The sequence below is a fragment of the Saimiri boliviensis genome, chromosome 18 (assembly GCF_048565385.1).
Source record: "Saimiri boliviensis isolate mSaiBol1 chromosome 18, mSaiBol1.pri, whole genome shotgun sequence".
NCBI classification, from domain to species: domain Eukaryota; kingdom Metazoa; phylum Chordata; class Mammalia; order Primates; family Cebidae; genus Saimiri; species Saimiri boliviensis.
The window spans coordinates 17999929-18026582 of NC_133466.1; the positions used below are offsets into that span (position 1 = coordinate 17999929).

The following is a 26654-nucleotide window of genomic DNA, read 5'->3' on the forward strand; positions in this document are numbered from 1 at the left end:
CAAACCTCAGCACCATACAATATACCCATGTAACAAAACTGCAGATGTACCCACTAAATCTAAAATAAAAGTTGAAATTATTTTTTAAAAAGAAAGTTACTTCCTCAACCCATCCCACACTTGATGTTAGGTCTTGAACAGAGTAGGTGCCCCAGTAAAGCATTACTGAGGCCAACAAAATAATTGCTGTTGAGAAAGGTCATAGGAAAGTACTTTATCTCCTGTTTTTTACCATGTTGCCCAGGCTGGTCTCAAACTCCTGACCTCAGGTGATCCACCCACTGTGGCCTCCCAAAGCGCTGGGATTACAGGTGTGAGCCACTGCATCCATCTTGGTTTTCTAAACAAGAGCTTTAGAGTCGATTAATTTGCATTTTCCATGAATTCATGTATCTCATTTGCTAATGACAATTTAGCTTTCAATTTTTATAAATCATTTTCTTTCTCTTGCCTAATTGCATAGGCCTGTAACTCCAAAACATTGTCAAAACCGTAAGGACAGTGTGCACTCTTGTTTGTTTGGTTTTTTTCTGACTTTACAAGAAAAAATAATAAACATTTTATCAGCTTTCAGCACAGATGCCATACACTTTCTTGTACTTCCCAATCTTCGGGTTTTTTTCTCTTTTTTTCATTATTACTCTTTGTCCAGTACCTTCAACCCTGAAAATTCCTTCCATTTGTTTAAAGATAAAAAGCGAAGTTCTTCATGGCCTAGGAAAAAAAATTGTAGCGGAGGATAGGGCTAAACAGGAGCAGGCTGAACTCTACAGCAATTGCCAAAGCAAGGGGTTAGAAAAAGTTTCTTGGTCCCATAGCTGCCCTTTAGAAGGAAGAACCAGAGCTTGGGGAGGAGTCGGGGCCACCTCCACCCCCCGCCCGGCGTCGTTGCCACCCGCGGAGATGAAATGTGAGCCTGGGTGGCCGAAGACGCCGGAGTGGCCGCCTACCCCGCGTCTGAGCGCTGTGGGCGAGACAAAGAGACCTGGGCCCCAGCGCAGCCCACCGCGGGCCACGCGCGCCCCAGCTCCCGGGAGCCCTGCACTCGCCGGCCCGGGACGCGACCAGTCCGGGCTCCCTTCGAAGACTCCCTAGGCAATGGCCGGGTCTCCGCTCCACGCAGCTCTCTGGAGCGCTGCCCCCTCCATCTGATCGCCCTCCATCCTCCCATTCCCTCCGGTTCCGGGCTCTCCCTTCGCTCCAAGCCTCTTTCTGGCGCGCAACCTCAGGCCACCGGCTTGGATGGACGCGCCGAGGCTGCCCGTGCGTCCAGGGGTCTTGCTTCCGAAGTTGGTCCTGCTCTTTGTCTATGCAGGTCAGTGACAGAGGGCGGCGGAGAGGGTCAAAGGCGTGGTGCTGCGCTTGGGTCACGGTCTGACTAACGCGGTGGAGCTGGACAGACCGGGACCTTTGTAGAAGGGCAGACATGGTATGGTCCCTGCGAGGGCGACGGCAGAAACTCGCGCACTTCGACACTCACGCGGTTTTGTTTTGTTCCTTTTCCTTTAAACTTTCCTTTTTGAATTTCTTTTCTTTCTTTCCACCTTGGAAATGGCAATCTCGCGTTTAGGGGATTTGACTCTCTGGTAAGAGTAAACTATATCCAGATAAACTTATCTATAGGCTAGGCACTGGCCTCTCCACCTTCTGCTTTCTGAATATTCCTGGTTTCTCCTCTTAACAAATGAAAAGCCTTGGAGCTTTGTTTTTGTTCTTTGGAAGATTCACAAGTGTGGTAGACTGGGCTATTGGGTGCACTGAAGTCAAACAAGGTTTTTGAGAAGCATGAATTCACCCAGGGTCTAATCTGCGCAAGATAAACACTTTTCTATAAGAGAAGAGCATCTCATTTCCCTTCTAATTATTCGTAGTAAGAACTGCTAATAATTAATGAAGTAAAGTGGGTTTTCTTGTTCTGTGATTCATATGGAACCCCAAAGGGCCTTTCATTGGTTATTCAGGTATAAAGTTTCTTACACATTTGGTCTTTGCATCAGTTCATATTCACAAAACAATGCAAGCTAAAAGCAGAGTTCTTTGTAAAATGTTTTTGTGTCTCTAACGTCCTATGACAAAAATCGCAGGTTCACCCATGCCCCTCCAACACTAAATGTATATAGAGCACTGCAGTTTACCTTTGATACTCGAAAAGATGCTGCAGCTGAAATGGTGTTCTTCAACGTTGTACCTGAGCATTAAAAGAACTGAATTTCTCATTCAACCTTGCTAGAAAAGTCATCATAACTTCTGTAGACATTTTCAGTCTGTTTATTTAAATGCAAATTAGTGGCTGTCTAGAAGTTATCATTTTAAAGATGTTTTATAGCAGGAAAAAATGCTCACTTTCTAATAGAGAAATTCATAAAAGTAGGATAAGTTCTTCCTTTTGAATGAAGAGAATTTACATTTAATCTGTTTATAACATTTATTTCTTTTATTAAATTTATATAAGGTTTTCAGAATTTGAGGGATTAACTGTCAATTGCATTAACATTCATTTCCTATTGAAAAAAATCTCTTTATTAGTTCTTTCAAAGCAGTTACGCTTTTCACTTCCTCTGCTTGGCAGTGTTTAATACCTTCACTCACATACTCAAACCACTCCACTGAAGCACAATTTTGTTTGTTTCTTTATTATATTCCCTGTGGTAAACTGAAAGCTTCTGCTTCACACATCTCTCCCTTCTTCCTGTTGTCCTAGTACTCCAACTCCTAGTGTTCAACTCCTCAGTGAAGCCGACCAGCCACAAGGATGGTTAGTTTAGAAAGTTTTCAGTCCATTCATTTTTCTTCTTTGAAATCCCTCTCTAGAAAGCTACCAAGTAGCTGTAAGCTAGTGATAAGTTGACTTGTTATATCTGCTAAGAACTGTTTAGCTAATAAGCTCTTTGGTTTCAATTCCTGGACTTCTTATTCAGAGGGCTTTTTATGCTTTTCATATTCATTCAACTATTACTTATTCAGTGAGCTACGTTGAGTCATAAGAGGTCATGTTCTTATCAGTCTTCTCTGGGAAGTACGGTATGATCATAAATTAATTTAAGGTATAAAAGGTTGTGTTATAGGAGAGGTAAAATCAGGCACCATAGACGTTCAAAGAAGAAGACCTTATTGCTGGCTTAAACGAGTAAGCTTCATGAGAACAATGTTTATTTTGTTCAGCAAAAAGATCAATCAATATTTGCTCAGGAAAACTGAATTGAGGAAGACTTGAAGGAACTAGACCTTTGAAAAATAGAGAAACCCTGGACTAAGCAAGATGGAGTAGGATATAGTAGGATGTAGTGTGAACAAAGGCAAAAATCAAGATCTGTACATTCAACAAAGGATATTTCAGTTTGGTTGGAACTAAGAGATTGGCTGGAAGGAAGTGTGTTGAGGTTAGATGCTGGAACACCACTAAAATCAAAATACATTATAGTATTAAATGAATTGCCAGCTTTATGGGAAAAAAAATCTAAGTACATGCACTGCTCATAATCCAAATTATTTTCCCCAAAGCAGATGCATTCGATTCACATTTCATTTGGCTAAACAAATACGAAAAAGGTTTCTATACCTGAAGCATAATGTTGTACCATAGAGTTACTTTTAGAAGGAGACCCAGTGAAGGTGGATATTATTGTCTGACTCCCACTGCAGGCTACAAAGGCAGGATTTGGTCAAGGTTTTACCTTCCAGACCTCAGCCAGTAACTCTGTCCCCTCCCTTTCCTTCCTCGCTTATCTTAGCTATAGCTTGCAAGGGCCATTTCTAGGCAAGTGCTTCAAGCCAGATACTGCTTTTCCTGTTCTGCAGATTGCTTAAGGTGGGAGGCAGAGTGAGTTAAGGAACCTTCTTCCAGACTGTACCTTTCAGGAAAAAGTCATTGAAGAAAGTTTGGCTGATTTTCAGGGACACTAACTTGGACATTAGAAGTAATATTATTTATCTTCTGGGACAAACTGGAATGATCTATTGTTTATCCAGTGAGAAAAAAACTACTGTATGGCAGGAACACTGATCTGTGTCAAATTATTCTCAAGTAACCCAGAGAAAGCAATTAACATAAAAAAGGCTTTGCGGTATGGTTGAAATTTCATTTTGGAGAGGCTGTGATTGTGAATGTGTTTGTCATTCTGTTAAATCTCCTCTTTGGGGCAGTTTAATTCTGGGAAGTAGACAAGAGCACTGGAAGATGCCATAAAAACAATGACCAATGTGTAAAAAGATCCAGAGGTTTGCTGCAGGTATAATCCAGCTTCTGGGCTACAAGATTTGGGGCTTGGTTTCCTGTAACATTGGCTCAAAATATTTTGATAACACCCATTAGGGTAGTCACTGAAATAAAATTGTAGTAATTGAATTTTTGATATTCATGGAGAGTTTAATAAGATGTCACTGTCCTGGACATGGTTCAAAAGGCACCCATGAAGTAACTTAGACATAGGTTGTCCTACTCTTGACAGAATAGTGAGGACATTAGCTCTCTCACAGTCAGAATGGCTTTTATTTTTTGTAAAATAATTTCAACTTCTTTAATTTTAAACTCAGGGAATACATGTGCAGATTTATTCATGGGTATATTGTGTGATGCTGAGGTTTGAGGTATAATTGATTCCATCACCCAGGTATTGAACATAGTACCCAATAGTTTTTCAACCCCTCCCCATTCCCTTTCTGACTCCCTCTAGTAGTTCCAGTGTCTATTGTTGCCGTCTTGATGTCCGTGATTAGCTGATGTTTGGCTCTCACTTATAAGTGAGAACATGCGATATTTGGTTTTCTGTTCCTGCATTAATTTGTGTAGGATTATGGCCTCCATCTGCATCCATATTGCTGCAAAGGACATGATTTCATTAGTTTTTTTTTTTTTTCTGGCTGCATAGTATTCCACGATGTATATGTACCAATTGTCTTTACTGGGTCTGCTATTGATGGACACTTAGGATGAATCAGTGTCTTTGCTATTTTGAATAGTGCTGTGATGAATATACAAATGCACTTGTCTTTTTGTTAGAATGATTTATTTCCTTTTGGATATATAGCTCAGCAATGGGATTACCAAGTCAAATGGTAGTTTTGATTAAAGCTCTGAGAAATCTCCAAACTGCTTTCCACAGTGGCAGAACTAATTTCCACTCACAGTGTATAAGTATTTCCTTTATCCACAGGCTCACTAGTATCTGGTTTTTGTTGTTGTTGTTTTTTACTTGTCAACCATATCCTCTGGTGTGAAGTGGTATCTCACTGTGGTTTTGATTTGCACTTCTCTGATGATTGGTGACTTGTTGAACATTTTTTTGTTGTGTTAGTTGGCTGCTTGTATGTCTTCTTTTGCAAAGTGTCTTGTTAATATCTTTTGCCCATTTTCTAGTGGTATTATTTGGTTTTTGCTTGTTCAATTATTTAAGTTCCTTATGGATTCTGGGTATTAGGCTTTTGTCAGATGTATAGTTTACAAATATTTCCTCCCATTCCGTAGATGGCCTGTTTACTCTGTTGATAGTTTATTTTTCTGTGCAGAAGCTCTTTAGATTAATTAAATTCTGCTTGTCAATTGCTTTTGTTGCAATTGCTTTGAGGACTTAGTTATAAATTCCTTCCCAAGGCTGATGTCAGGGAGGGTGTTTCCTAGATTTTCTTCTAGGAGTCTTATCATCTGAAGTGTTTCATTTACATCTTTAATCTATTTTGAGTTAATTTTTGTATACAGTAAAAGATATGGGTCCAGTTTCATTCTTCTGCTTATGGCTAACTGGTTATCCCAGCACCATTTATTGAACAGGGAGTCCTTTCCTCATTACTTATGTTTGCTGACTTTGTCAAAGATCAGATGGCTGTGGGTGTGCATTGAATGGCTTTTAAGAACACGAAGCAAAACATCCCTGCTAAGCCCTTTGTATAACTGACCAGTCTAAATACTTGAATAAATTAAACAGCACTAAAAATGAGAGCTATGGAAATTCACCAAGAAAACTATAAATTAAATAGCCTTTAGAAGTCTGTCATACTCTGCAAAAGGCATTTATTGTCAATATATTGGCTTCTCCCTTGTATCTAAATCATTAGATTGTGTTTCTGTCTTCAAATTTTAAAAGTGGACTTAAGAACTTATTGAATCTCACAAAGGTAATTATTTTTCTCTTTCATTCCTTATTACCACAGTCCAGAGGTAAACCTCAAGGGTCGTGTTTGCCAAGCTATAATGTAAAAATAAAATTGAGGGGAAGAAAATATGAACTTTTCCATTTGTTCCACAAAAGCCATGCATAATTGTTAATGGTGACTGAACTTGGCTGCCTTTTAATCACATCTCTTTGTAAAGAATCGTCTTAGCAGGGAAGTGATTTAAAGGCAATGTAACATTTCCTTTCTGGATAAATCAATTACATAGACATGTAGACATAAATATATTTTGTACTTTTAATGTTACAGCTTTGACAGGGAAGCAAAAGTTTTATATGATTTATATAATAATATTACCTTTAGGAATTGAGTTGGAAATTGATTATTTTGTGATTCTTAAATGTACAACCTAAATTTTCAGACTGTACTTAATGTTTTCCTAATCATGTATCTGAAACTTATATATTCATCAAAATTTATATGACTGAGTGACAACCTTAGCATGTTAAACATAAATCATTTAGGTGGAATAAAGAATACTCCAAAGCTTGAGTAATTTTTATCCAACATTTTTAGTATAATTTTTCTTGCTGAAAATTATATGGAAAAAATAGTAATTGCTGATCCTTTATTCAGAAAATAACTCCCCTTTACATAGTACTGTTTTATACCTTATTGATTTCTCAATCTGACATTAAGTAAACCCTTAATTATTTACAAAATAATTGTCTATGGGGATTTCTTCCTATAACCAATCATCTTTTAATTCAAATGAATTTAGAGGATGCAGACTCATTGTGTTACCATATGTATGCAAACTGTAATTATGAAGGTAAAAACATGGCACAAAAAGAAAAGCATGTGATGCACTATCATGGAAAATATTCATCATTTCGAAATTATTCCTTTTTGGTATTATCCATGCAACTAAACCTTTCTATTGAGGTTAGTTGAGAATATAATACCCTAAAGTTAGAAGAATTTTTGATTTTTTTGTTTTGTTTTGTTTTGTTTCCCAGGCTGGAGTGCAGTGGCATAATCTCAGCTCACTCCATCTCCTGGGTTCAAGCAATTCTCCTGCCTCAGCCTCCTGAGTAGCTGGGATTACAGGTGTGCACCACCATACCCAGCTAATTTTTGTATTTTCAGGAGAGACAGGGTTTTACCATGTTGGCCAAGCTGGTCTCAAACTCCTGACCTCAAGTGATCCACCTGCCTTGGCCTCCCAAAGTGCTGGGATTACAGGCACGAGCCACTGCTCCTAATTAAGATTTTATCATTTAAAAATTATTATAAAACTCTATGGACAAATCCAATGACTGAGTAGTTTCGTTGTTCAGTCCTTCCTTCATTATCCCATTCAACTAACCCTGACTAGCAATTATGGTGCTTGGTGTAGAAGATTCAAGAATTGTCTATGTCTTTACAGCTGAGAGTCTAATGGGGAAGAGAGGCTGGTTTAGATCCTTACAAATGTTTTCGAATCCTGAGGATGAAAATGAAGATTTAAAACCACTAAAGAGTGGTCACTGGCTGATTAAGATGTGAAATAGAATAATTTTTCCTGAAACTGTTGTTTTACAACCATAACTGCTCACACGTGGTTTTTGTTTTGTAGATGATTGCCTTGCTCAGTGTGGCAAAGATTGCAGGTCTTACTGCTGTGATGGAACCACGCCCTACTGTTGCTCCTACTACGCTTATATTGGGAATATTCTCTCGTGAGTATTAGTCAAATTTGGCAATACCGATGCTCTTCCTCTTGTCCACTTGTCCAGTTATGTTTTTAAAGGTACTAAGTGATAGTTGTGGGCAAGGGCAAGAGATTTCAAGACTGGTTATCGACATGAAGTCTTTACTGGAGATATTAACACATAGCTGTCTAATGGGCTATGTTATTTGACAAAATATGCAAAATAATATACAAAATAAATTGCCTTCATTATAAAGGAACTAAAAAGAGTTATTCTTTTATTGTTTTACCTTGTCTAATAATATTTTAAGTAGACATCATTTCATTGATAATGTTATAACATCATCAGTCATATGGTTTTGTCTGTTTTGTTGAAAGATTTGCAAGTTAAAATTTGCCGTTTAATTATAGCCAGTTTATTTTGCTATCATGTTTAATTTAATACATCCAGTGGATGTCAGGGAAAATTGAGGTTTCGAATAAAAAGCAGTTGATACATGAACTGTCAGTTCTCACATAATACATATACGGCAACTTCAGGAAACAAGTTTAGAGTCTCAGGAAAGCTAGGTATGAGTAACACAAAGCGGGAACAAGGCACACAAACACAAACAAAATAGACACAAGTGGACTGTGAAGCATTTCCTTGCTGTGTTAAGCCTGTCCTTGCAACAAATTAGGAATTTATTTTAGAGCTGTTTCTGGACAAAGGAAAATGGAGAAGCTGGACCTGCCTCCAGGGTTGTATGTCTGGAAAAGTTTGCACTTGTCAGTTTCTCAAGAGAGGAACCCACAGCTGAGAAATGAAAGGTTGAGAATGAGAAACTTAAGAATTTATTGAGTCAAAATTCCCATGACTTTCAGATAGCAGCAGTTGTGGCTCTGTCTCCTGTTTTGTTTTTCAAGTCCGTATCATGATAATTTGGGAAATGTTCTGTTCCCAAACAGTTCTGTTTAACTCCTGCCTACAAAGGCTCGATAGGAAACAGGAAACATTAGGCGCTAAGTCATATGTGCCCGGCTATTTTAGGGACATGTCCAATGAGACGGCTTATGACACATTCTCCATTTCCAGAGAATAGAAAACCTGGCACCACGTAAACTTTCTAGAATCAGTGTTGGGGCTGATAGTAGAGACCATGACTCCGAAAAAAAAAAAAATTATACTTTGGGATACTCTTGAACACTATTATAGATGTGAAAGAAATGTCAACCTACAATAAAAAATCATGTATGGAATTTAAGCCTTCTTTGAAATTCAAATAAGCTCTAAAAATATTTATATTTTTCTTCATGGGTAGTTTGGTAGAAAAGAGATTAAGCCCACTTCTTACATTAGAAAACTGTCAGGGTGATTTTTTACGGGAACTCATCAGCTCAAATATAAATATATAATGATGTTTACAGTGGTATATTACTTCACAGTATTTAACGCAACTTAAAATATATCATTAATAAATTTAAATTTTGTTCTCAAACGATCTCCACATGCCAGATGCTGCTGTCCCCGGTAGAGGTGTAAGTATAGGTTTGGAGAATGTGAAGGGAAAGTGATTCTGGGATTCTTTGGTCATCTGGCTCTCGGCCTGTCTCTCAGTTCACCAACTATATCGTGGAGTGTGTTGTGCCTTCTTTCTCACTCCATAGCTACCTCCACCCTGGTAAATACATGTAACTCATAATCACTTATTAATCAGAATATTTTTAAATATTTGAATTTATAGATGGACTTGTTATGATTTACATTTGCAGTGAAGTTCACATTTTTATATTCTATGTTTGTATGCTATATGTTTAATTTCACCACTGGTTAAAGTGAAGAATTAGGTGAGTTGATACATTGATCTAGGTTATTAGGACCAGGTACTTGGTATGTTTGGGGGAAAAAAAATCGTGTTTCAGAAGGGAAAATTAACACAGATGGCATTATATTTCAGGCAGTTATAACTGAAGTTTCTGTTCAAATTAGAAACCACTGAGCATATCTCATGCTAAACAATTCTTAGCAAAAAGAAAGGTGGGGCAGGGAGACTTTAAAGTGTTTTCCCACTGGATACAAGAGAATACATTTTCAGGATTTCCAGTTATTGTTTAACATTTGAAAAGAGTTCTTTGCTCCACCCAAAGTGTGTTTTTCTTTTTTTTAAATTGGTGGTTGGGTATACAGTAGGTAGGAAAAAAGTTAATTCCAAGAATGCTCACAAGGGTTCCTTCATACACGTTTTCAAATAATTCTGTTTTGAAATTCGTAACGATGCTTCCTCTTTTTAAGCATTCAGGCACATTCTTAGTGATCATTTTAATTGTTGTAACAAAAAGTTAAACCCTTGCAGTTATTAGAAAAGTAATAAGGAAGAAAGGAATCACACGTTGAAATGTTAGGTAACTTAAGTGAATATTTTTATAATTTGGTTTATTTTTTGTTTGTTTTTACAATCAAAATATTTGCTCAGTTTAAAATGAGCTAAAAGAGCAAAATATAATTTGGGCATTTTAGAGTGTTTGTAAATTGTTTGGGTTAGGGCCTTTTGACTGTCCTTGCTCAGTCCTTCCGCTAGTCACCTACTGAAATAATCAGAGTTGCTGTTTAGCCCTTAATTCTGTTAACTTCAATTGCCCTTGCTCTTTTGCAAGCTGCCATTAAGATTTGTTTATAAAGCAGTCACAGGAGGTAATTTAGTTGAAAAGTCTTATTTTACTCAGTTTGCTCTCCTTGTTTATTATTTATTTATTTATTTATTTCATTTTTTGAGACAGAGTCACATTCTGTCACCCAGGCTGGAGTGCAGTGGCACAATCTCAGTTCACTGCACCCTCTGCCTCCTGGGTTTAAGCGATTCTCATGCCTCAACCACCCAAGCAGCCAGGATTATAGGCAGGTGCCACCATGCAGGCTAATTTTTGTAGTTTTAGTAGAAAGAGGTTTTCACCATGTTGCCCAGGCTGGTGTTGAACTCCTAGCCTCAAGTGATCTGCCCATTTCGGCTTCCCGAAGTGCTGGGATTACAGGCGAGAGCCACTGCATCCCACACTCTCATTTTTTTAAAATGCGTTCTATTTTAAATATGAGTTAATTTTGGCAAATAAATTCAGGTGCCATTTTTCTTTCTTACTGCTGTTAGGAATTTTAAGATTTACTTCTGTCCTATGAAAAACTTTGAAAATTAAACTTAAAAGATAACATATCTACTTCTGGTCATTATAGTCACAGATACTGACTTCAGTATAGGAGAATTAGTGTTATCCAGAATTTAAGAATAATTTTTACAGCATTCAGCATATTCAGTCATTTAATTATTTACAAATGCATGTTGTGTGCCTGTTACCATGGCAGTGCTGGCCTAGGTCCTGGGATCCAAAGATGAAAAGGAAGTCAGAGTCCTCTTGGAAGTCCAAGACCTCAAAATCTGATAAGAAAAGAGAACGTAGACAAATAATTCTAATTCGAAGAGCTAATCTTTGAAGTATTATTGGAGGACTGGAAAGCTAAGTCTGTCCGTGTGTGTGTGTGTGTGTGTGTGTGTGTGAGAGAGAGAGAGAGAGAGAGTGTGTGTGTGTGTTTAGGAGGAGATATTTAAGGAACACATCATAAACATGGAATCTGATCAGAGTTTTGAAGGAAAAGTGGATATTTACATAAATAGTGAAGAAAAGGAACATGCCTTTTAGACAGACTCTTGCATACAAAGTCAAAGATGTAAGAAAGGAAATGCTCCAGTTGAGAAAGTCCCTATTGTTCAGTGTGGCTAGATGGGGAAGGGGTAAACTTTGAATATAGAATGTAGGAATAAGTGGGTCAGGCAAAAGATAGATTCTTGAAGGACGTACTTTTATTGGTCCTGCCTAGCAGAACTAAAACAAAATAATTCAGTACTTTTCTGGAAATCAGATATCTGGTTTTATAGAGAACAGGCACATTCTTAGACATCATTAAGACAATAGACAAAGATGAGGAGGCTCCGAATGAAACTTCTTTTTATTTACTCCATAGATGAAACGTGGAATGTACACTTTGAGATGTTACACTATTTGAAACCATTTATGACAAACTATGTTACCTTATAATTATTTCTCCATTTAAGAGATTTCTGACCATGAGGGCAACTACCTGAAGATAGAAGCCTCTGAATATTTAAAAAGGAGAACTGGGTCAATTTGAGAAATAAGTAATTTCCCACCAGATTGATTCTCAAACATTTCATTCAGCAACTCTGCTCCATGGAAGATAGATATTCTGTGATGAATATGGAAAGGGATGTTTAATTTTTTGCTGTTAATGAAATTTAATTGGCATTCCCCAGAAAGTAGATCCAGCGTAAAAACGTGGTTTATAGAATACTCTTTAGTATTGGTAGAATTCAGGGGAATCAAGGGTGCAATTGGATAGCTAATGACTATTATCTAGTGGAACAAGAGAAACACAGAACTGAAGTAAAGTTGAGGAAAATGAAGGTATTCTCTTTGTAAGAGAATAATTATACAATATTGAATATGAACAAAATAGTGACTCGTTTTGATATAGGGAGCTAGATGACATTTAATTTAATTTAATTTCCTAACTCAAAAATAGATTTTGCTTTTCCACTTTGCCACTGTAAAATACCAATTGGTCTGTGGATTCTTCAGAGTCCCATCTGGCCAACATAAAATCCCCATGGGAAAAAAAAAATCAAGAGGGAGAACTAATAATGGAGACCCTGGTGAGATTAAGTTTTTTTCTTCTCAATGAAATGTGAAAGATGTATTACCCACAGTTTTGCAAAGACAGCTAATAAATATCACAACTGTGATTTCTGAGCCATGCTATGCATGAAAGCAAAACTCAGTTAAAAGATAAAGGTTTCATATTTTTAAATGGCATTTGAGGTCCTATGATCATTAAGTAGCTTAGTGTTCTATATTAAACAGGTGAGGGTATTTAGATACTGACAAACATAATGCATTTAAAAAGACCTTTGGCACTGGTTAAAAAAATCATTTGAATTAATTAAAATAATCTTAGTACTGAGATATGAAAAAACCTTTAGAAAGTACATACTGAACAAATCAAAATATGTGGGAATCTTATTTTTGTTTTAATAATAACACAAAGGTAAATAACTAATATGATTTGAAACTACATATGAATTTGATTTGAAATGTAGCAACAACTTATGTTTGCTATAAGAAGGAAGTCAGTGATTTTTCAGATGTATATTTGCATTCTGTGAGTTGTTGTATTAAAAACAAATATAAATATGTAGATAGCTAAAACTTTTCTATCATTATTTCTTTGTAAATTAAGTCTAATTGTCAGAAACAGAATTGGGTGTTAGGAAGGAAAAATAAAGTTTCCTGAGCATATTTTTGACAATTTGTTTTATAGCTATGTACAGTTTTTAGTGATCTGCATCAGGTTCTGGAGGATATAGCTATGAATGAAACATGAGCTTCCTGCCCTTGACTTGCTCAGAAGCTACCGAGGAGCGCAGACACATCAGCAGATAATTGAACTTGCTGCAGGAAGCACAAAATCCAGTGGGATCAAAGACGAGGAGCTTTTATTCCAACTTTAGAGTGCTGGGAAGGTTTCTTAAAGAAGAGTAATTCTAAGATCAGTTTTAAAAGGAAAAGCAATTAAAATCATCACTCAGGGTTAAAACGCTTAGCAAACTATGGATATAGAAGAAAAATACTTAACCTAATAAATATATTTTTCAAAAACTACTACCCTATCTCAGGCACCGTAGTCAATGGTATGTTGGTATAACCCTTCCCTTTAAAGGCAAAAATAAGACAAACTAGTGCCTTCTACCACTTCTCGTCAGCATTGTACTGGAAATCCTGGCTAGTGCAGTCAGCAAGACAAAATTTTTAAAAGGTAATAAAAATTGGAAAGGAAGAAAGTAAATTGCTCTCATTTACAAATGAGATGATTGTCAGTATTCTTCAGACTATAAAAAAAAAAGCCGAGCGCGGTGGCTCAAGCCTGTAATCCCAGCACTTTGGGAGGCCGAGGCGGGTGGATCACGAGGTCGAGAGATCGAGACCATCCTGGTCAACGTGGTGAAACCCCGTCTGTACTAAAAATACAAAAAATTAGCTGGGCATGGTGGCGCGTGCCTGTAATCCCAGCTGCTCAGGAGGCTGAGGCAGGAGAATTGCCTGAACCCAGGAGGCGGAGGTTGCGGTGAGCCGAGATCGTGCCATTGCACTCCAGCCTGGGTAACAAGAGCAACACTCTGTCTCAAAAAAAAAAAAAAAAAAAGCAAAAACGGAATTCACCCAAATTGCAGGATATAAGATCAGTGTACAAAAGTAGTTAATTCCTATATACCAGCAACACTCAATAAGAAAACGGAATAGATATGTGCATAATAAATCTAAAATACAATATTTAAAACTATAATATATCCAGTAAGCAATCCAGTAATAATATATGCACTTAGGAAGTATTATAACCATGTAAAAATTACAAGGGATAAAGAGAGACCTAACGAAATTAAGAGACATCAAATTGTGGATGCAAGTATTATAAAGATGTTGGTATTTGAATATGGCAGTTCTTCCTGAACTGTCTGTAAATTCAGTGCAATTCCAATCAAAATCCACAGGACCATTTTTGTTGAATTTGAAAGAACAGGCCTAAAATTTATGTGGGACAGTAAAGGGCGTGGAATGAGAAAAGAGTTATGAAAAAGAACAAGGTCAGAAGATATGCCTTACAGACATCAAGATTTATTATAAAGTGATAAAAAATAAATTGTGTGATATTGGTTCACAGACAAACCAAAAGAATATGGAGCTTAGAAATTGACTGATGTATATATGGGAACTTGATAGATAATAGAAATGGCATTACAAACTAGTGAAGGTGGATAGATTATGCAACAAGTGTTGCTAAAACAACTAAGATCTATATGGATAAACATTGAGATCAATTCATCACTCCACAATCAAAAGTCCACTCTTATCAGAATAAATACATAAAAACAAAAAGAAAACATTTATGTTTTTAATAGGAGGAGAATAGCATTATGGTATCAGGATAGAAATGTCTAAAATAAAATATTGAAAAACAAAAAGGAAAAGATTACTAAAAAATGCTGAACTCTGCACTTTAAAATGGTGAGTTTATGAGATGTGAATTATATCTCAATTTAAAACAATTTTAATATAGAGAACAAAGGAATTTCTAGATAAAAATATAAGGCAAACCCTCACTTGGAGAAGGTATTTGCAGTTCATATGATTCATAAAAGATTAGTATCCAGAATACGTCAGTAAGATAATGAGCAATGTGTGTGCACACAAAAAAAGGCTTAGAGCAGAAAACTTGATGGTCCATTAAACAGTGAAAGATGTTCCACCTGGCTAACTAAAGCAGGCAAAAACAACTTAAAACACTGAAATACCATCTCACACCCATCGGACTTGCAATATTTCATAAGTCTGATAGTTCCAAGCAACGTGAGCAAAGATAAAAGGGCTCTCACATTGTTGATGGGAGAACATGAATTGCTCCACTTTGAGAGCAATCAGACCCCATGTAGTAAAGCTGAAAATAGATATCCTTTAGGATTTAGCAGTAACGCCTTTTCTAGATATCTTCCCTAGGAAATTTCCAAATGTGCACAAGGAGACATTTATACTGTTGGTTGGCATATTATTTAAAAACTAACAAAACACTGGAGGCAACCCACACCTCCATCAGAAGACAGTGGATAGAGTGTATTCATGCAAAGGAAACAGCACTTAAAGCAACTTGATTCATATTAACATACCATTAAAAAATGAGTAAATCTCAAAACTAATAATGCTGTATGAAGGACTAACTGAAGAGCAATGTGTACAACGTGATGCTATTTGCATAAAGTTAAACACATAAAACAATTCTGTATTATTTGTGAAAACAGGCATATGTCATGAATATGTAAATATGTGAGGAAGAGACGAGTACTCATGAATTTAGGGATTGCCCAGGACTGAGAAGTTTCCAGGGATGCAAGACTTTCAATGCAGCAATCTATGGTACTGGGCAAACTGAGACACATGGGTCACCCTAGGGATGAGTGTGGGGATGTGGCCTTCAACTCTGATATTTCATTGTTCAGTCAGGGTGGAGTGCCTCTCCTCAGGAGGCTAAGGTAGGAGGATTACAGCTACTCGGGAGGCTAAGGTGGGAGGATCACTTGTGCACAGGAATGTGAGACCAGCCTGGACAACACAGCAAGACCCCATCTCAAAAAAAAAGTTTTAAATTAAATATTTCAGGAAAGTATAATTATTAACATGGAACAAATCTGGGTAGTGGTATGTGGATGTTTTATTATCTATAATTCTTATATGTTTGAAAATTCTTATAATTAAAAAAAGGCAGTGGAAAACTTTGATGATAGTTGCCATGGAGTCAGCCGGACACCTTGTTAACATGCCGATTCGGATTTCGTCGGTCTGGATAGGGCCTGAGATTCTGCACTTGTAACCAATTCCCAGGCATTCCTGCCACTACCTAACTTCCCAGTACACTTGGGGAGCAAGGGTTCATGCTATTTGACAGTGTCTTGTGCTACAGGATAAAAGGACAGAAGAGATGAGTATTTGAGGACTGATGGGATGTGTGGCTAAGGATTGGGACTAAATGAGAGGAACATGTCTGAATTAATTCTGAAGTTTCTGCTTTGGATAAGAGGATGGATGGTGTGCCGGGAACTAATGGGGAATATTCAGGATGGTTCGGAAAGGGAAATGAATTCCATTTTTAGTACATTAAATGAGGAAAAGCCTCTAGGGTATGAACCAAATTCAGTGAGCCTCAGTTGGTGGAATGTTCCATTCGGTAGCTCAGTAGAGAGCATGAAGCATCACATATAGGTCTGGGAGTGAAAAGCTTGGAGATGCTGGGGTCGAAATGTGTGTGGGAATAAATGAGATATTCCAAAATGAGGTATAAGAAATAGAACAGTAAACCAACAACAGAGCCTCAAGCAGATTCAGGAATACATGGTGATTTCTCCTCTCTTTACATTTGGATGTTATTTTAGCCCTTCTCACCTCTATCAAAACTGATCTGTCCTTCACTAATCAACCTGAATACACTCCTTGTTGTAGTGGGGACAATGAATGCCTTTATTTTCTGCTATTTGCTTGTCGTGTTTTATGTTATACAAAGCATAGGATTTGTGATATTCCATTCATTGTGAATTGAATATGTTACCATAGCAGAGCAGTCTATGTGAGTTTTTTTTTTTTTTTTTTTTTTTTTTTTTTTTTTTTTTTTAAGACAGAGTCTCACTCTGTCTCCCAGGCTGGAGTGCAGTGGCGCAGTCTCGGCTCCCTGCAACCTCCACCTTCCGGGTTCAAAGGATTCTCCTGCTTCAGCCTCCTGAGGAGCTGGGACTACAGGTGGGCACCACCATGCCCAGCTAATTTTTGTATTTTTAGTAGAGATGGGGTTTCACCATGTTGGCCAAGATGGTCTTGATTTCTTGACCTTGTGATCTGCCTGCCTTCGCCTCCCAAAGTGCTGGGATTACAGGCATGAGCCATGGCGCCTGGCCCAAGAGTCCATTTTTATTTACTTGGATTGTTGTTCACATTAGATTGCTTTGTATCTGTTCATATAATTTAGGTTTAAAAGCTACTTTAATTAGATAGAAATCACAGTTGAATATTATAAAAGAAGGTGTGTTTGGTGGCAGCAGGAATTGCTGGAAGAAAGAGAACTATCATTTATTTAATGCATTCTCTGTCACTAAAACTAAAACCTTGTAAGTTAATTAACCTTCAGAACAGTTTTTGTGACCTACGTATTTTTCCCGTCTGTTCAGATGAGAAGGATGAGGCTCAGAGTAAAATCATTTCATATAGCTGCTATGTGAGGAGCTGGCATCTAAAATGAGACATACTTGGCCTATTTCTGCCACTCCTCATTGGCTCCTGAAGATTTGAAGAAGGCTTCAAGATGGGATGAGTACAAATGATTCATTGCTGTCCTTACGAAGATCTAAACACTGTATTTTGGAGGGAAGCTTTTCTTACCCAGTATGTCTGGATTTGATTCCCTGCTGTATGCTGCTGTTGCATTATCCTTTCTCTAGTTGATATGGTTTGGATTTGTGTCTCTACCCAAATTTCATGTCGAATTGTAATCCCCAATGTTGGAGGAGGGGCCTAGTGGGAGGTGATTGGATCCTCGGGGTGAATATAGTGAGCGAGTCCTCCTGAGATCTGGTTGTTTAAAAGTACCTAGACCCTCCACCTTCACGCTCTTTCCTGCTCCAGCCATGTGAGGACAAGCCTGCTTCCCGTTCCCCTTCTGCCATAATTGAAAGTTTTCTGAGGCCTCCTCAGTCATGCTACCTGTACAGCCTGCAGAAACATGAGTCAATTAAACCTCTTTTCTTCATAAATTACCTAGTCTCGATATCTATTCCTAGTAGTGCCGAGACTAACACACTATTCTGTTATTATTTATCAGATTATTTATGTTCCTTAATTATCTGTCTGCCCTTCCCCACCCCAGATCTGAGAGGAGAAGGAGCCAGTCTGCCAATTCACTATTGAAGCCACTGGGGCCTAACAAACTGAAGGATCCAGAATGGATCGTTTACATGCAGATCAATTCTTCGTTGAAACATGAAAAACCTGACATTTTGTGGGTTCTAAATTATTATGCATCATCTGGAAAAATATTTGCTCAGCAAAATCAAACCATCATTTCAATGTGTTATTGGTGTCACATAATATCTTTTCATAGAATACAGATTAGGTGTCATTACAGAGTAAAAGGAATGATAGAATCAGTCACCACTTTCTAATCACACTGTTTATGATAAATTGTAATCAGATGAGAGAGACTAGAATTGAAAAGCCAATTTGATTATAATAATTTAACCTCCCGTCATGCTTCTGGGTTAAATGTGCTCTATGAATGAGGCAATATGATCTGCCAGCCTATGACTGTTAAGACAACAGGCTCCTGTGCAACTCACTTTTATAATTTTTTGGAGAGAAAATGTTTTATTGATAAAATTGAGGAAGGAAGACTGACACACATCCAGTGATTTTTTACTCCATTATATTGGAAGAATTCTGAGGGGCAGCTGCAACCAGAACACAGGGTCCCCCAGCTGTCTCTAAACTGCAGGATGTTGGGATGCACACACCCATAACTAATGAAAATTTCAAAGAGCGATGATAACCTCATAAAGTGTAATAGGATTCCATCTGAAAGTGCTATGGGTGAAAGCCTCAGCTATTTAGCCAATAGTGACTCTCTGTGTCTCAGAAACAAAGAGAATTTTTAGTTTCAATATTCATGGTTACAGAAAGGAGAGGAAGAAAAAGGCCCTACAGGTAATTTAAAAAAATCATGGTTTTGCACAAATCTGACAGAAACAGAAAAAAAAAAAAAAAAACATGACAAATTACTTTAAGCATATTGCTGTGTAAATTCGCACTGTCAAAAACATAAGCAAAACTGTATCTCTCTATGCTGCATTTTGCAAAAAATGAGAGCTACTTGTGGTTGCAAATGGCCAACTCTACTGTGTGGATACAACATTTTTTTTTAACAAACATCTGGAATAATGTAGGATCAGCTTCCGAAGTATTGCACATAGAAATACATTAAAATTTAAGTTTATCAAATAAATGCTGAAAACTCTACTTTGAGGTTGCAAGTAATATTCATTCTTTAATTAAGTGAATGGAACCTCTTGGCCTTTGCCAAGTAGAATTAAACAGGAAACAGTGCTTTGTAATTCTATTCTTGATTAACAGTAGTTTTAGTGATAGGAAATTGTAGGAGAAAGAGCACAAATGTTTGGATTCAGAAAAATCAGGCTTGGGTTCCTGATGCTGTGTGAACTTTGATCTCCTAATGTCACTGAGCCTGTTTGTTAATGTGTAAAGAGGTAATAGTAACTTGCCCCTCTGATATACATATTTTTAGATAAAAACACTTAGAAGGGCTTTACAAATTTTTTCTGTCATTACTGAAAACACTGGGCTTTGAAAACATCCAGGTTTTAAGCCGGGCATGGAAATGCATGCCTGTCATCCCAGCTACTTGGAAGGCTGAGGTGGGAAGATTGCTTGAGTCCACGAGTTTGAGTCCAGCCTGAGCAACATAGTGGTCAAAAGGAATCATAATAATAATTTTTAGAATAAATAAAACATAATGGGGAGCAAAATGATTTCTCCAAGGTCATTTGGAAAGTCCGTGACTGAGCTGCAGAGTGTCACTTCTGGTGACAGGGCTCCCTCTCTGCCTGTCTGGACTTCATCAACAGGAGAGTACCACCTGTCTCTCCCCAGGAGCGCACTCTCGGCCTTGAGTGAAATAAATGGTTCTCTTAATCAAATGTGATTGCAGTCTGATAACTGCAAAGGCAGCAAATTAAGTGCGGTGTCCTGCTGCCCAGCGTTTGCTAAAGGCATAATACAGCCTGAAAAGTCATGTACATTAGATATACAAGTCTGCCATGTTACCCTACGGTGACTTGTGAATTAGAGGAAGAAACCCACTCAGAAACTAGGAAGTCAAATCTAAATAAAAATATATAAGCCTGATTTATAGAAAAACATCACATATATAATATCAAAAATCAGTGGGTGATTTGCTTTAAAAAATGATTCATTAAGTAATTCCAATGGTTCATCTGTTTTGATAATATGTCAATATTAATGCACACAACGGTGTTCTAACTGCCAGTTTTTTTGGCGGAGTGATCATAGTGCTTTATAGACTTGAGCATGCCTTTGTTGTAACCGTTGAGAATTCCCCTGATTAAGCTCTTTTAAAAAACTGCGTTAATCAGCAGTTCTCTCCATTTAAGTCAAGGCTCGTAAGACTTAAAATAATAAAAAGGGCTACAACTTGCCTCTGATGATACTGTGCACAAACTACATTTGCAACAGTCTCCAGATTGAATGTATTTTCACTGGAATCGAATAAGTGCCAGATGGCATGCCAAAGAGAAAGTCATTGATCATAGTGAGGATCAGCTGAGGTCTTTCAATTTTAAAATGAGTTTCTTTTTATTCAGCCCGTTGGCTTTACACCACCAGCTTAATATACATGTTATATATTTTGCTTAGTGTTTATGGTAAAATAGCTTTTGTCTCCTTGTATTTAGTTGGGAGGGTTGATTCCAGTTCTGAATAACTTGAAGAAAGCAAACTCCCCGTTCTGTCTCCTACTGAGCCCAACTATGGAGTCTGGACCTAATGCATGAAGCAGCTACTTCAGGACTGTGGGAAGTAACTTCTAGCAGGTGGATTGGGGAACAAGACCAAAATTCGAAATACTGCCCAACTACCTATGAGTTTACCAATTTTTTCCCTCTGTTTACCTGACTCTGGACTAAACACAGTCCAAAACATGTAAATGGGCTTCCCAACATGGACAAATGGAGCTGCAGGAGAAGTCCTCTAGTTCTGGCTAAGTAAGCAAGCATAATATAGACAGGGTCTAGCATCTATGCCATCAGAGTCCCAGAAGAAAGGAGAAAGAGTGTGGGGCTAAAATATCCCAAGGTTGGTGAAAGAAATAACTTACAGATTTAAGAAACTCAGGAAATTCCAAACTGGTTAAACCCAATTAAATCCACACCCAGATATATCATAATCAAATTGGTTAAAAGCTAAAGAAAAAAAAAATTGGAAGCAGCCGGAGAAAAATAATACATTACCTGTAGGGGAGCTGTGATTTGAATGACTTCATTTTCTCATCAGAAACCATTGAGATCAGGAAAAAGGCTTATTTTTTAAGTGCCAAAGAATAGAATTGTCAACTTCTATATCCAGTAAAAAATATTCTCCAAGAATAGAGATAAAATAAGGACATTCTTAAATTAAGAAAAGTTAAGAAAATATTATTTCAGCAGACCTGATGTAAGAGTTTATACCAGAGAAAACTTGGAATACCGTAAAGGAAAAAGAAGGATAAGAAAACCAAAGTCCTGCCCAACCAGCAGCACTAGCTGGTAAATACAGTAGCCTATTTTTCTCCTCCTGAGTTTGTTAAAATGCAATTGACTATTTAATGCAAAATATATGACACTGTATGATGGCACATTCAATGGTTTAGATGTAATATCTAACATGACTAGCATAGGAGGGAAAAGGTTAATGGATCTATAAGATGATAAGATTTCTATATTCCAGCTAAAATGATATAAAATTGATTCTAGGTGATGATAAAAAATTAAGTATATATTCTATAATCCCTAGAGCGTTCACTAAAAACAACAATAAAAAACTGTGGAGAAAGATAGCCAAAATCATAGTAGATAAACTAAAATGGATACCAATAAATATTCTTATAACTGAAATGAAGGAAGAAAAGGAGAATCAAAGGAATGAAAAACAGAGAGAACAAACAGAAAGTAAATCATAAAATGACAGACCTAAATTCAAACGTATCAATAATTACATTAATGGTCTAAACATAGCAGTAAAAACAGCAAACAGATTTTGTTTTGAACTGATTCAAATAAATGCTATTCACTTCAACTCTACTGAAATAGGTAAGTTAAGTAAAAAGATGGAAAAAGAGTCGCCATGCAAACATTGACCAAAAGAAAGCAGGAGTGGCTGACAAAGTGCAGTTACACCTTGCAGACTTTGTAAGTTCCATTCTGGACCATCAAAATAAGCCAAATACGGCAACAAGGCAAGTCACATGACTTTTTTGGTTTCTTGGTATTTATAAAAGTTGTTTATACTGTAGTCTATTAAGTGTGCAGTAGCATCATGGCTAAAAACAACAATGTATGCAAGTTGTAATTTTTTTACTGGAAGAGGGTCTTGCTTTGATGCTAATGGCTGCTGACTGATCAAGGTGGTGGTTGCTGAAAATTGGGGTGGCTTTGAAAGTTTTTCAAAATAAGACAACAATGAAGTCGGCTACATCAATTGACTCCTCCTTTCATGAAAGATTTCTCTACAGCATGCAATGCTCTTTGGTGGCATTTGACCCACCATAGAACTTCTTTCAAAATTGGAATCAATCCTTCTAAACCCTACTGCTGTTTTATCGGCTAAGTTTATGTAATATTCTAAATCCTTTGTTGTCATTCCCACAGTGTTCATAGCATTTTCACCAGGAGTAGATTCCATCTCACAACATGACTTTTTTGCTAATCCATAAGAATTAACTCCTGATTTCTTCAAGTTTTATTATAAGACAGCAGCAATTCAGTCACATCTTCAGTCTCCACTGTTAATTCTAGTTCCCTTGATGTTATCACTATACCTGGAGTTACTTCCTCTACCAAAGTCTTGAACCCATCAAAGTCCTCCAAGAGGGCTGGAATAAATTTCTTTCAAACTTCTATTAATGTTGACAACTTAACCTCCTCCCATGAATTACAGTGTTCTTAGTGACATCTAGAATGGTGAGTCATTTCTAGGTTTTCAATTTACTTTGCCCAGATCCATCACAGGAATGTGATAGCAGTTATAGCCTTACAAAATATAGTTCTTATATACAAAGACTTGAAAGTCAAAATTACTCTGTGATCCATGGAGTACAGAATGGATTTTGTGTTAGCAGACATGAAAACAGCATAATCTCCTTAAACATCTCCATTGGAGCTCTTGGGTGACCAGATCCATTGTCAAAGAGCAGTAATATTTTGAAAAGCATCTTTCTTCCTGAGCAGTACTTCTCAGTTATAGGCTTCAAATATTCAGTAAACCATACTATAAACAGACATGCTGCCATATGGGCTTTGTTGAGCATAGGCAGAGTAGATTTAGCACAGTTCTTAAGGATCCTTAAATTTTCAGAATATTCAGTGAGCAGTGGCTTCAGCTTGAAGGCAGCAGCTACATTAGCCTCGGACAAGAGAGTCAACCTGTCCTTTGAAGCTTTGAAGCCAGACATTGACTTTTTCGCTGTAGCTAGGAAAGTCCTAGATGGCATCTTCTTCCAACAGAAGTCTATTTCATCTACACTGAAAATATATTGTTTAATGTAGCCACGTTTATCAATGATCTGAGCTAGATCTTCTGGAAAACTTGACACAGTTTCTACATCAGCATTTGCTGTTTCACGTTGTATGTTTCTTTATGGAGGTGTCTTCTATCCTTAAACCTCATGAACCAACTCTTGTGGCATTTAACTTTCTTCCTGCAGTTTCCTTACCTCTGTCAACCTTCACAAAATTGCAGAGAGTTGAGGCCTTGCTCCGGATTAGGCTTTTGCTTAAGGGAATGTTGTGGCTCCTTTGATCTTCTATCCAGATCACTGTTGCTTTCTTATCATTCATGTGTTCACTGGAGTAGCACTTTTAATTCCCTTCAAGAACTTTTCCTTTGCTTGCACAACTTGGCTCTCTGATGCAGGAGTCAGCTTTTGGCTTGTCTCAGCTTTCAACTTGCCTTCCTCACTAAGCTTAATCATTTCTAGCTTTTGATTTAAAGTGAGAAACATTTTACACTTCCTTTTATTTTAACACTTAGAGGCCATTGTATAGTTATTAACTGGCCTAATTTCAATATTGTTGTGTTTCAGGGAATAGGGAGGCCTGAGGGGAGAGAGAAAGATTGGGAATGGCTGGCCAGTGGAGCAGTCACAACACACACAGCATTTATCAATTAAGTTCACTGTCTTATAGAGGTGTAGTTTGTGGTGCCCCAAAATAATTACAATAGTAACATCATCAAAGACCACTGATCACAATCACCATAACAGATAACATGAAAAAGAGATATAATTTAAAAGTTTGAAATAGTATGAAAATTACCAAAATGTCACATAGAAACACCAAGTGAGCATATGCTGTTGGAAAAACTGTGCCAGTAGACCCGCTCAGTGAAGGGTTGCCACAGGTCTCAATTCGTAAGTAACATAATATCTTTGAAAGTCAATAAAGTGAAGCACCATAAAATGAGGTATGCCTGTAATTTTTTAAAAGTCACCTGAGAAAGGAGAAAGAACCATCTGTTTATGTTGACTTACATGCCGGGTAAAAGGAAGCTATTTGCGTTTTTTTCTTACTCGTTTTAAATTTTATTTATGAGTTGTGTCAGTGGATTACAAATAACACCATAGAAACTTAGCTTTACTCCACTGTAATTCTAAACCATTTAGAAACTTGACAGTCCCTGTACATGTATAAATACCTCAATTAGAATTTGAGATCTTTGAGGATCTGGCCCACACTCTACTTTTCTGTAGTGCATCAAATACCCATTGCAACCATGATAGAAATATTAATTTAATATACAGCATATAGAGTGTCCCCTGTAGGTGACATGACATGAAAACAAAGACACAGAAATAGAAAATTAAGAATGCTGATAATTAAATTTTGTGATAAAAATGACTAAAATAATTCATTTAAATTAGGTTTATCAAGAGAAATATACAGTCCTGTGAGGTGTGGGAAAGCATTTGGGAAGGGAAAAGAATGTAATATTAAAATGAACACTCTTTAATCACTGGCAGGCTTCCCAGCTATGTTCATACATTTTAAAAAATTCATTAAACTTTTTATAAGAATGATCCTGGCTCTTTTCTCCTTAGTCTAAATATTTATGAGAAGGGAGTACTCACATAGAACTGCAGAACCCCAAAATTTATTTTTTTTTCTGGGTACAGGAAGAAAGTAGTACACGAAGGAAAAGAGTTTATCCTGGAACGATTTATCCTAAGCCAGTAAAACCTGCTCTCTTTTTCAGACTATTCCTCTAGGAAGACTAACACCTGTGTGTTTCAGTTAGTCAGTCAATGGTCTGATTTAAAGATCTGCAAAACTTGTAGTTTCTTTTTCTTTTTTCCTTTACTGCATCATTTGTTTCAAACAACACTTTTAAGCCTATATTTGCATACAAGGAACAAAAACATATTTATCATATGTATTCCTTTCTTAAATCGCATTCAAGCTTTTAAATGTCTTGCAGTTGTAAACACTAGACCTTAATTATGTCTATTCAGTGAAAAGTAGAGATTTCACAGAATTTCAATTAGTTTAAATTAGAGATTCTCAAACTTTAGTATGCACTAAAATCACCTAGAAGTGCTTTCCGAAAATAATATTTTCCCAGAATCTAATCTAGAAATTCAGATTCAACGGGTGCAAGATGGGGGTAGAAAATCTATGTTATTATTAATTATCCCTCACTAGGAGATTCTGGAACAAATAACCCTTGGGTCACGTAAACCACACCGGCTGGGCTTGGTGGCTCCTGCCTGTAATCCCAGCATTCTGGGATGTTGATGTGGGAGGATAGCTTGAGGCTAGAAGTTTTTAAGACCAACCCGGACAACACAGCAAGACTTCATCTCTATAAAAAATGAAAAAATTAGCCAGATGTGATGACACACGCCTGTGATCTCAGCTACTCAGGAGGCTGAGGCAGGAGAACTGCTCGAGCCCAGGAGTTCGAGGCTGCAATGAGCCATGCTCATGCCACTGCACTCCATCCTGGGCACAGAGCAAGACCCTTTCTCCTAAAAAAAATAATAATTAACAAATAAATAAACCTTACCCCAAAAAAACATTTTATTGTGTACTCCTATTATCTTATTTATCAATTAAGAGATATAATCAAACCATCATTTCATAAACTGTAACTTCTTAGCACTTATATAGACCTATGTAAAGGATTATGTTAAATTACCATGGTAAATATATTCAGAAATATTGAAAATAATACGCTATAAAATTCATTTTTGTTTGATCAAAGTGATTTAATAGGTAAGGGAGACCCATGGGTTCTCAGTAAGACCGCAAACAAATTTACAAAGCTTTGCCTCTGCCAAAGATAAGTGATAAAAGAGTGTGATGTCATAGATGTAAAATAGTGATAACAGTAGAATCTGCCCCATATGTTGCTACAAGGTTTAAGTGAGTTAATA

The 26654-nt window shown here is 37.1% G+C and overlaps 1 protein-coding gene across 1 annotated transcript in view; it reads left to right on the forward strand.

Annotated features, from left to right (window-relative positions):
- The first annotated feature begins 839 nt into the window (after positions 1-839).
- Positions 840-26654, forward strand: part of CYYR1 (cysteine and tyrosine rich 1) — a 105702-nt gene continuing 79887 nt past the window's right edge. Inside the window, 4 exon segments of the mRNA XM_003934345.3 lie at positions 840-986; positions 988-1163; positions 1166-1315; positions 7727-7829. Coding sequence (XP_003934394.1) covers positions 904-986; positions 988-1163; positions 1166-1315; positions 7727-7829 — 512 coding nt within the window. The 5' untranslated portion in view covers positions 840-903.